This window comes from Lathyrus oleraceus, chromosome 5 (genome assembly GCF_024323335.1).
Source record: "Lathyrus oleraceus cultivar Zhongwan6 chromosome 5, CAAS_Psat_ZW6_1.0, whole genome shotgun sequence".
Classification (NCBI taxonomy): domain Eukaryota; kingdom Viridiplantae; phylum Streptophyta; class Magnoliopsida; order Fabales; family Fabaceae; genus Lathyrus; species Lathyrus oleraceus.
The window spans coordinates 288,818,254-288,830,566 of NC_066583.1; the positions used below are offsets into that span (position 1 = coordinate 288,818,254).

Below are 12,313 nucleotides of genomic sequence, written 5' to 3' on the forward strand. Positions count from 1 at the left end.
AACTAATTACATGCTAAAAGTTTAAGTAAACATGGTTAGCAAAACAAACGTAATTTCTAAAGATTAAATTGATTAATCAAAGGGGGTGCAGAACTTAGAAAGACAATGTAAGTAGTAAATGGATGCATATGCCCATCATGTCAAGCTCATCCTAAACCCCAGCCTTGTGAAGGGGGTGCAAATTTGAATGAAGTCAACGCAGAGGGCAATCTTGGGCCATAGGCCCAAGCTGAAGGCTTCAACTCGCTGGCCCTAGCATGAAGTTCCAAACAAACGACGCTTCATCTTCGCGGCTTCTCTCACCTGCACCGTCGTCTTCGCCGCTCTCTTCTTCCAGTTGAATCGAACCAAAGCCATAAACCGTTTCGTCCCCGGAATCAGCACGGGGCCAAGAACTCATCTGAAGAACTGAATCGAGATGAACAAAGCGAAAACTCGTGGATCCGAAATCAACTCCAAGAATCGCATTACACGTTTAGCCTTCGAGTTTGCACCAACTCCAAATGTGCAGCAACAAAATGAAACAAGCCGTGCCAAGAATCGAATATTAGAACGAAGCAAATAACACGGAAAACTTACCAGATTCATATCGTGACGTAATCGCGAAACAGGTATCACGATTCCTCTTGACACACTTCTTCTTCTTCCTTGTGAGGTACCTTGCTGATGCCGGTGCAGGGAATCAAACTTGTGCCGAGCTTAGAGCTTGATGAAATTGGTGAAGAACAAGCTCAAGATTCTGCTACGATTATGCATAACGATCAGTTGGATGCAGAGGATGAAGATTGATGTTGCAGAGAGATTGTTGAAGGAAGCAGAGTGAAGAAGTTGTTGAGTTGAATTCAGATTACAGAGAATTTGCAGAGTGAAAAATGATGTGTGTTGCAGAGTGAAGGTTCGATCTGTTATATAGAGGAATGAGAGGCTGCAACTGAATCAGGCAAGCTTTGGACAGCTAGGTCAGTTAGTTGTTAACTTGAATTGCAAAGGGAATTAGTTACAGTTATTTTGTTACCAATCTGTTAGGGGATTTCTGTTTGAGCCCTCTCATTTCAATTAAAAGAGGTTAGTGTGAATTCAATTGTATTGGTGTTAGTGAACTTAAGGAATCTGTTAGCTAGGCTTGTGTTACGTTTGTTAAATAAAGCTAAACCAAAAGAGAGTTATGTTCAGTAACAGACTTGTTGTGAAGTAAAATGTGAATGAGGTTAAATGTGCGAAATTGTTGTGCAAAGAAAACTCTGTTAGTGTATGTTATTTCACTAATGTTAGTAGATAGCCTAATGCCTTGCTGCTATGATGCTTGGGTTACCCTGCTGTTGTCATGATGTTATTTATTTTCCCTTTTTTGTGTGATGTCTTGGTTGATGGACTGAAATGCTAATGTTCCTGCTTATGTAGCTATTTGATGTTGCAGAGATGTTAATGTAGTCACAATATACTAATTAGGCATTAATTAGTAAGTGAGTTAGTTTCGAAATGCAAGGCATGTGTGAATATGAAGTTAGTATATTTGCATCATGATGCAAAAATGGATGTTATGTATTGACTGCTTGGCCTTACTGCTATTAACTCTTATGCAAAAGGGACTGTTATGCTAGTATGAATGCCATATGACTCAAATGCGAGAATGTGAGATGATGTTTATGCATTTAGTAGCAATGGGTTTAGTAGTTAGTATGCACATGACTGTTAGCAGTAAGGACTATGTTAATTGTGTTGAACCAAAGCATGTAGACCTATTAATGCATAGCTAAAAGCTTAGTTGTGTTCTGCTACAGGTGGATGTTTGCTCTGTTCAATGCCTGCTGCAGCCATTTGCACCCGTGTACTGACTTAGCTTTGCATTGATACCTGGTGGGAGATGCTACAAGTTGTTGTCTTGGCTGCAGAATTTGTAGGAATGTTATGCATTGATGTTGACTATAATTATACATTTCTTGAACTGTTGAATGCAAGGTTTGAGTTGTCATGAACTTGAGAGGATTGAAATGTCATGTTATTATGAAATTGGTGTCATAATGGTTTTGGAGTCTGTTACAAACTGAACTTGCAATTAGTTTACACATAAAAGGATGTCATGGTTAATTGTTAATGCTTTGTTCTGATCCATTTTTGATTTCTTAAGGTGACCCTGTTGCCAATCAAATGTTAATAGAGCATGTTGCTTCTATGTTGAAATGGTAATGCTATGATTAAATTCTATGTTATGATATACATCAATATGTTGATACCTATTCCAAAAGCCAAATGTTTGGATTGTCATGAAACTGGATAGCATCTAGGGCTGCTAGTATATGTTGTGGTGTGTATGAATGCATGGAAACTTTGATGTGTTTTTAAGTGTGTTCATATGGTTGTATGTGGATTGGTTTGTGCATTGTTTATGGATTGAGTGCAGGGCTGTTTTGGACTGCTTAGATTGATGTTTAGAATGGAGTTTGTTGCTTGATGATGGAATGATTTTGTTTGTTGTGTGGGCTGCCTTGACAAAGTGTGGCTCAAAGTGTGATTGGTGGGCCTTGTGATGTATGCCATGAAGTGTTAGCAATATGAATAAAATATGTAGCATGAAGGCAAGTATAGAATTAGGATCTTTTCTTTGTATGAACACATGTAATGAGCTGTGATTCTATGGAATGGTATGGACTTGTAAGCTTTGTACAATGAATAATGGAAACATGTTATGTATTATGATTTTATTGTATGCGAAATTGGTTTGTCAAAATCAATGCAATCTTGTGCATGTGAAAATGTTAATGAATGAAATACATCAAATTGAATTGTTAAGTCCATAAATTTGTGAAGTCAAGTATTAATGAATGAAAGGTACATGGATTTTATCAAGCATGAATGCCAAGTGAATAACCATAGACTAAACTTAAGATCACCAAGAAATGATCTGTTGACTTTGGTCAATTGGTTGATTAAAAAGTCAATAGTTGATCAAAAGTCGACTTAGTCAAGAAAAGAAATATACAATGCAATGCTAAGGTCATTTGAAAGAATGATGCAAGTTGAACCCTATAGACCATGAGGGAACCATGCACTATGGAAACCACAAATGTAATGAACCAATGAACCCAACATGAATGAACCACGGTCTTGAATCAAGAATTAGAGCACAAAGCAATCCACAAGTGATTGGATGGTTAAGTAAGATCAACAAGTGTTAGGGCATGATGCATCTATTTAATTAGGGTTTCCATAAAATCTCTTTAATCAAAGCCTTTAGATGAATTAGGATGATTCTCAACCAAGTCTTCAACATATATGATCCCCAACTAGGGTTTAGAAGCCAAGATGAGACCTAGGGAACAAACATGAAGCCTTACCACCAAAATCATCAGCAAATTAGGGTTTAGAACCCCTTGAAAAATACCATGATGGAACTTGTTGAATTCAAGCTTCAAAGGTCAAGTCAATAGGGTTTTGCAAGTTAGGAACCTTGAATCCATGATGATCAGCCAATAGATATGAATGAATGATTGATGCATATGAATGAAGCATGAGGGTATGCAAGATGATTCTCAAGTTAAGGGTTGAATGAAAAGATGAAAAAAGGAGGACAAATTTTAGGGTACAACAATATTTTCAAGTATTTTCGACAAATCGGTAGAATTATGAGTAAAAGCCAAGCCAAAATGATGAAAAGGTGAGCAAAACTACCAAAGGTTAAGAAAGTTGAGACTTAGAAAAAATAAGAGGAAAAAGGAAGGAAAAAAAGAAAATTTTGCCACTAGTTTTCTCACTACCGTTATGCTTTTATCGTGGGTGCAATGAATACATTTCGCGATCATGATGCAACCTAACATGGTCGTGATGACGCATTTTCCTGACATGTTTTTGTAGCTTTAAAAGAAGAACTTTGCTACTTTTCAAGGGTTTTGAATCCTAGGCGAGAAAGTGACGACAAGGAGTGTATTGTGACGATATTGGAGAGCTTTAGAGAAATTGGAGACATTATTTTCCATTGATTTCCATGGTTTCTTCTTATCAACCCATGGTAATTCTTTGTTTGATTATGAGTAGCTAAGCTAATTTTGATTAGGTCTTTAGAGGGGGGCCTAATTGTACTTTGTTAGATCATATAAATGTTTGAGATTATTTGAATGGTTTTAGTTTATAATTATTATTCAATTGTTCTTGTTCTTACTGCTCTTTGTGTGTTGCCAAGCACACAAAGTGATTTTATATGAATGGGGATTATTGATCGTAAGTCTACCAATCTAAACTAGAACAAATGTTTAACTTACTCATTAAATACGAATAGGTAATTATAAGTTATGGTTAAAGAATTAACGAATATATAACGCCTAATTTTACTTTGAATTTGCCTAAGGAATTGGGGAGTTGTAGTCTTAATTAGTGAATTGTACACCAAGGAATTGGATGCAATGGTTGTGTTAATTCGCCATATGATTGTAGATTAATTGTTATTCAAGTGATACACATTCATCAACAGGTGTAGTCAGGGGATTCGAATAAAGATTTAATCACTCTTTGTTATCGAAACTTTAATCCATATTATTCTCGTACTTATTTTCTATACTAATCATTAATGAAAATCCCCCACTTTGTTTCTTTTAAATTCCATGATTATCATCTTTTTTAAGTCACCATACATGTGGAGACAAATTGTTTTATTACTTCAACCATATTAGTACCCTTGCTGAGAAAGTCATCAAGTCTTTGGCGCCATTGTCTGGGATTGTTGATAATTTCAACAAGGCAATATTTGTTCGACGTCTTAATTTTTAATTTTTGTTCTTAATTTAGTCATTGTTCGTGTTAACTTTTAACTTCTTATTTTTATTCTCCTTTTATTCAGTTATGTTTTGTGCAGGGCTGTTGAGGTATCATTTTTTTATACGAAGTTCGACTTCGAGACTGATATCATTAGATTCAGAAATCAAAAGAACAACATAAGTAATTTGGAAAGCTAAAAAGAAGCATTACAAGCTAAAGAATAACTAGAAGAAGAGATGGAAAATCCACCACGACAAATGATGGATGGTTATTGTAGGAGAATTGATGCTGGACAAATATCCTTGGGATTTCAACCAGCCAACCCTATAACTTTTAATATAAAAAATTCCATGCCTTTAAATTTGAGAGATACCCGTTCGATAGAGAAGTTATCAGAGATCCTTGGGAGCATGTGGAAAAATTCTATGAGACTTGTTTGATGTGTAAGTCAAATGATTTGACTGATGATTAGGAAAAATTACAGTTGTTTGGTTTTTCTCCGATAGGTTGCACTAAGGATTGGTTGCAATGCATACAGACAGTACAATCCAAACTTGAAAGGAATTAGAAGACAAATTTCTAGAGAGGTATTTCTCTAATGCTTAGTTTGTATAGAGAAAAGCTTCAATTTCAAACTTCGATCAAGATGAATATGTGTCATTATCTGATGCATGGGAGAGGTTTAAACTTTTGCTCCGAAAGTGTCTGAATCACAATGTGAGTACTATGGAACATATGCAACACTTCATTAGTGGGATAAAAAATCTCACATGAATGCTTTTAAAAGCCTCAACAGGATTTACTTTGAGAAACAAGAAAGAAAATGAGATGAAAATGCTAATTGAAAATATGTTTCATAATTAGTATTGTTCAAGTGATCAAACAGTGAAACCAAATGGTATGTTGGCGGTAGATTCAAACACAACAGTATTAGCTCAACTTGAGCTGATATGATAATAGTTACCCGCATCTTCATTGGGTCTCGCAAATGTGAGTCAAGTTCAGACACTGAAGTGTGGTTTCTGTGGGGAAGGACATGTAAATGGAAATTTTGTATCGGGGGGAGTGAGCGCTGAAGATCAATATGGTAACTATCATAAAAATAATCCTTACTCCACACCTATAATCCTGGTTGGAAAGATCATCCAAATTTCAAATGGAGCAATAATTAAACTTTGAATGCTAATCAAGGAGTTCAATAGGTTCCTCAAGCATTATCTAGGAAACCATCACCACTAGAGGAAGCCTTAGCAAACTTCGTGAAAGCCACTCAGACTAGTTTCGAAGAGGTTAGAGAGACTCAAGAATAAATGTTTAAGACTCAGAGAAAAATGGAAAAATTTCAAGATACCATGAGCAAAAACACCGAAGCATCAATACAAAATCTGGAAATGCAAATTGGTTAATTATATTGGCAACTGACGACACAAGCTACATCAAGTGGGGGATTTATTGGTAACACTATAGATAACCCAAAAAATGAGAGTTGAAAAACCATTGAGTTGAGAAACAAAGTAGTTCCTTCAAACCAATAGGATGGTTACGAGAGGGGGAAAATGAGGGTGAGAAAAAAAGAAGAGAAAATAAGTTATTAGTCGAAAAAGAGGTAGAGGAAAAATCAGAGGGAGAAAAAGTGAGGAAACTAGTAAAGAGAAAGTTAGAGGAAACACCCTTGATAAACTCATCGATTGAAACTCACCTTGGGGAGAACAAAGAAATAAATCCTGAATGGACCTAACATAGAGTTACTCGACTTCATTAAACCACCTTACTCGATCTTGAAGAAGAAACCAAAGAAGGAGATGGAAGTGGGTCAATTTAAGAATTTCATGGACATGTTGACAAAAAAACAAGTTAACATTCCATTATGTGAAGCTCTTGAACAAATGCTAGTTTATGCCAAATTCATAAAGGAGCTCTTATAAGGAAAGTGGAAAATGAAGTATGATGAGAATGTCGCATTGGCAGAAGAGTGCAGTGCAATCATTCAACGAAAGCTTCCACCTAAACTCATTAATCCATGTAGGTCGACTATTGACTATTCTATTGGTTCACTAACTTTTGGTCACGATTTGTATGATTTAGGAGCTAGCATTAATCTGATGGCGTTATCTATGATGATGAAGTCAAATTATGGTGAGCCGAAACTGACTCAAATGATGCTAACATTGACTGATTGTTCGATCACATATCCATATAGAGTTCTTAAAGATGTCCTTGTTAGAGTTGATGACTTATTGTTTTTGGAATATTTTGTGATTTTAAACATGACTGAAGATTGTGATACACCGCTACTCCTTGGAAGACCATTCTTGGAAACACGCAGAGCCCTCATTGATGTAGAATTGGGGGAATTAATATTAGGTTTCGATAAAGAAAAATTTGTATTCAACGTGTTTGAATAATGAAGCACCAAAAAGAAAACCCTCAGTGTTATAGGATAGACATTATGGAAGAAGTTGTTCAAGAGGTAACTACAACAAAAACACCTTCATTATCGACGAATCGTGTTATTATTAATTCAGGTGAACATGTTTAAGAGGAATCTGATATAGAAATGGTCGAACATTTACTTCAGTTCAAGCAACACATGTTGATCATGCCATGAGAAAATTTGAATAGTTAGGTGGTAATGAGAAACAAAGTCAACCAACATTTCCAAAAGATCCGTAGTTAAAAGCATTTATAAAACACCTTAAGTATGTTTTTTAGGTGATAAATTGTTGCAACCATCCATCGTCAGTAGCTCTTTGTCAACTAGAAGACAAATTGTTGCGAGTCTTAAGAGAGAACAAGAAAGCACTTTGTTGGAGTGTAACTGATCTGAAAGGTATTATCCTAGCTTATTGCCTGCACAAGAAGAATTATAAGTAGAATTCAAGTCGGTAGTTTAACCATAAAGAAGACTTAAATGATGCTAACATTGACAAAGATCTACTGGTGAGTCGAATTCACTGACTCAAATGATGCTAACATTGACTACTTGAAGAAGATATGATCTACCATATTTTTGATAGTTCTTGGGTAATTCCAGTGCATTCGGTCCTTAAGAATGGAGGTATGACTGTGGCTCAGAATGAAAAGAATGATTTTATTCTAACTCAAACAGTTACCGAATGACGGATGTGTATTGATTATAGGAGGTTAAACCCGATAACTATAAAATATCATTTTCCATTACCTTTTATGGATCAAATGTTAGAAAGATTAGTAGGTCAAGCATATTACTTTTTTGGAAGGCTATTCGGGATATAACCAGATCACATTAGATCCAGCATATCAAGAGAATACCACTTTCACATGCCCTTTTAGAGTGTTTGCCTATCGTAGGATGCCATTCAGATTATGTAACGCTCCCGCCACTTTTGAAAGGTGCATGCTTTTTATATTTTCTGATATTATTGAATCTTCCATAAAGGTATTTATGGACGACTTTTATGTTTTGGTAGTGATTTTGATAAATGTCTTGCTCACCTTAATGCTGTTTTGGAGAGATGCACTGAAATGAACCTTGTTTTGAACTGGGAAAATGTCATTTTATAGTAACTGAAGGTATCATTTTGGGGCATAAAACTCATCGAAAGATATTGAGGTTGATCAAGCCAAGATTGAGGTTATTGTAAAATTACCACCTTCAATTAATGTTAAAGGATTGAGAAGTTTCCTAGGAAATGCCATTTTTTACCGGAGATTTATAAAAGACTTGTCTAAAATTGCAAAGCCTCTTTGCAATCTCCTAGTCAAGGAAAATAATTTTTCTTTTGGTGATGATTGTTTTAAACATTTTTGTCATTAAAGAGAAGTTAGTAACTGCACCCGTAATCGTCGCTCCAAATTCGGAACTTCCCTTTGATCTAATGTGTGACACGAACGATTACGCGGTAGGAGAAGTTCTTGGTCAATGTCGCAAAAATATTTCCATGTTATTTACTATGCTAGTAACATTTTAAATAAAAATTAGTTGAACTATACTACCATTGAAAAATAACTACTAGCCGTAGTATTTGCATTGAAAAAATTTCAGACATATCTAATTGGTTCGAAAGTTGTGATTTTTAAACACCATGCAACATTGAAATATCATTTCAACAAAGGACATTCTAAGTCACGGCTAATCCAATGGATATTGTTGCTACATGATTTCGACTTAGAAATGAAAGATAAAAATGGTGCATGTTAAAAATGTTGTAGTTGATCCCTTGTCCAGGTTGGAAAATGGGGATGTAACTTGGAAAGAAAAGAGCATCGTGGAAGAATTTCCAGATGGATACTTGATGGAAATCAACAAACGACCTTGGTTTTCTCATATGATCAATTATAAAGATATAAAAAGTGATCCAGAAGATTACACTTGGCAACAAAAAGACAATTCTACAAGTAGGTTAACCACTATTTATGGGATGAACCTTATTTGTTTAAGATTACTGTTGACGGTTTAATTCGCAAGTGTGTCGCAAGTAAAGAAGCTAGGAACATTATGTGGCACTATCATAGCTAAGCTTATGGAGGCCACCATAGTGGTGAAAAAACATTGGCGAAGATACTTCAAAGTGGATTTTGGTGGCCAACTTTATTCAAATATTGAAAGTCTTATGTTCAAGAATGTCTCGAGTTCCAGAAAACATGTAATAATTTAAAATGAGACAAGATTCCTCTTAATGGTATAATAGAGGTAGAACCTTTGATTGCTTGGAGGTTGATTTTATGGGTCCTTTTCCACCATCTAAATATCATGTTTACATTTTGGTTTATGTATATTATGTATCCATATGGGGTTGAAGCCATAGCTTGTGTTACTAATGATGCTCAAAATGTTTACAATTTTTTGAAGAAGAATGTTTTTGCTAGGTTTGGAGTCCCTAGAGTCTTGATTAGTGATGAGAGTGCATTTATGCCATAAATAGTTGGAAGGTGTGTGTTTGCAAAATACAATGTGAAACATAAAATATTCATAACTTATCATCCTCAAACTTCTAGGCAAGTTGAAGTGTCAAACAGACAGCTAGAATAAATCTTGGAAAAGACGGTTCCTACTTTCGAAAAAGATTGGCCAAAGAAGTTAGATGAAACTCTCTAGGTATATAGGACAACATTTAAGACTCATATATCATTGTCCCCAAATAAATTGGTTTATGGGAAGGCTTGCCACCTACTGTTCAAGCTGGAACATAAGGCATATGGGGCAATAAGTTTTTAAACTTCGATGAAAAAATAGCTCGAAGAAAGAGATTATTGAAGCTAGATGAGTTAGAAAAGATGCAACTGAGAGCTGATGAGAATGATGTGATCTATAAAGAGAGAACAAAACAATATCATGATAAGAACTTGGTGAGAAGAGAATTTCAAATAGGATAAGAGGTCTTGCTTTACAACTCTCGAGCGATGTTGTTTCCAGGTAAGTTGAAATATAGATTGTATTGTCCTTTTCTTGTTAACAAAGTGTTTGTAAATGGTGTTGTAGAAGTACAAGATCTTGGAGATTCACACACTTTTATTGTGAATGTCCACAAACTAAAGATCTATTCGGAAGGCGACATACCAGCTGAAAATGTGTCTTTGATACTCGCAAATCCTTAGACGAAAAGAGTCAAGATAATGACCTTAAAGAAATGCTTAATGGGGGCAACCCGTCAGTTTTTTTAAAATAATTTTAGTCACAATTTTAATTTCATGTTATTTCATTTAATAGTGTTTCACTTTGTAGTATGTTTCTAGAGGAAGAGTTGTGCCCAAAAGGAGAAAAATAATATAATGGAAAAGAGTGAGCATAAAAAAGAATTGGAGAAAAGAAGAGTTAGCTACTAGTATTCTCGTGATCGTGATGGTTCCATTGTGGTCGCATTACAAAGAGATGTTGGATTGTTGGACCCTCAGGCATAGCCATTGAGTATAATTATCGTGGTACCCTTCATTACGGTCATGATGGGCCTGTTACAAGAACTATAAAATGTCATTTGAGACTACTTTTCCATACAACACCTTTTTCTACTCCTCTTTTGTATCTAACACTCTTAAAATTTCAATGTCATCTAAATTTTATTTGTACTCTTTTGTTGTTCTTGTATCCATCTTTGATTAAAGTCCGTCATTGCATGAATTTAGACGAAGAATCAGATCAAAACAAGTGAAAGATGAGCTAAAATAAAGAAAAAATACCAAAGAATGGGGAAAAAATAACTAAGTGTGAAGATTATGGACTTGGTGAAAATTTGGGTGATAAAGGGAGCAAAAAGAGTGCAGCTTCGGGAAAATTCACATGCACCATCATGCAACATCGCGTGCACGATAGGGCCATAAAAGTTGCATCACACGTGATGCAAGTCATCACGTGCGTGATGGATCCTTTTTCTTGGTTTTTTTTGACACATCTGATTCATTCTGAGCTCTTTTTAAGAAGTATTTTTGAACTTTGATAAGGATTACGAAAATTGGAGAGCAAAGCATGATTTGGAGAGCATCAAAGGAGATAATTAGGGCATTTAAAGCCATTATAAGACATTACTTCAAGGGAATTCATATGTTATTTTCATATATCAATTATGGTATTGTAATTTGAATTATGAGTAGCTAAGTTCCTCTAGGTTAGGTTGTGTTATGATGAACTTATTTCAATATTATTGGGTAATATGTTGATTTGACTTTGTATAAACCTTTTGATCTATAATGTCATTCAATTTCTTATTATTCTTAATGTTTTTTATATGAGATACTCTTTTAAATTGATTTTGGGCACACAAGGAATACCGATCCTTAGCCTATATGCTGGACATAGGGAAATTGTTGTACTTATGTCGGTTGAATATGAATAAGAGACCCTGAGTAGTGGCATAGGGAATTAACATTATGTGCATCACCTAATCCTGCTTATGCTGGTGGACTAGGAATAGGAAGCTCCGAGTAGTGATTTGTGATTTATTTCGTGAGAGATTCGTTACAATGAATTTGTTAATTAGTCGTGGGGTTATAGTGATAAGATCATTCATACAAGGCATTAAACATCAACAATAGAATAATAGGGAATTATAAACACAAGTTGACCGCTTTCGTAATTCTTTTTAATCTCTTATTTACTTTTCACATTGCAACTCGACCCCCCCCCCCCCCCCCTCCCCCCCCCCCCCCCCCCCCCCAATTTTTACTAGTTTTTATTCATTGCACACATTTTGTCTTGTTAGAAGGCAGTCCCTGTGGATTCGATCTTCTTATTACTATGACACTTGTCGAGAAGTCATCAAGTTTTTGGCGCAGTTGTCGGGGACTGTTGATAATTTAACAAGGCAACGTTTGTGAAACATTTTAATTTTTAGTCTTTTTGATTTTCTATTTTATTTTCTTAATAATCGTAGTGCCACTGAGGTATTTATTTTTTGTGTATGCGCAACTCAGGAGTGCCTTGATCCAGAAATTGAAAGAACCGCACATGCTATCAGGAGAGCAGTCAGAGAAGAAAATATAGCTCAAGGGATCGTAATGGAATATCAACCACTGATTTCTTATGACTTTGAAGAAGAAACCATCATGACAGCTATACCACCCCAACTATGAGGGTTTACTGTAAAAGAAC

At 35.4% G+C, this 12,313-nt stretch overlaps 1 protein-coding gene and 1 long non-coding RNA gene across 3 annotated transcripts; both read left to right on the plus strand.

The window, feature by feature from the left end:
• Positions 1-113: 113 nt before the first annotated feature.
• LOC127083961 (uncharacterized) lies at positions 114-2,694 on the plus strand. Of its 2 annotated transcripts, none has more exons than XR_007788593.1 (2): positions 114-1,065; positions 1,782-2,694. It is a non-coding gene; the product is annotated as an uncharacterized LOC127083961 (long non-coding RNA). The 2 variants fall into 2 exon arrangements; XR_007788592.1 differs by having other exon boundaries at positions 114-959.
• A 3,992-nt stretch (positions 2,695-6,686) lies between these two features.
• On the plus strand, positions 6,687-7,154 carry LOC127080240 (uncharacterized). The gene has a single exon (XM_051020570.1). The coding sequence runs from the start codon at positions 6,687-6,689 to the stop codon at positions 7,152-7,154; it is 468 nt and encodes a 155-aa protein (XP_050876527.1).
• The last annotated feature ends 5,159 nt before the right edge of the window (positions 7,155-12,313 follow it).

Bases quoted from the DNA above. Each gene is read 5' to 3' on its own strand.
- LOC127080240 (XM_051020570.1), top strand. From the start codon at position 6,687: ATGAAGTATGATGAGAATGTCGCATTGGCAGAAGAGTGCAGTGCAATC.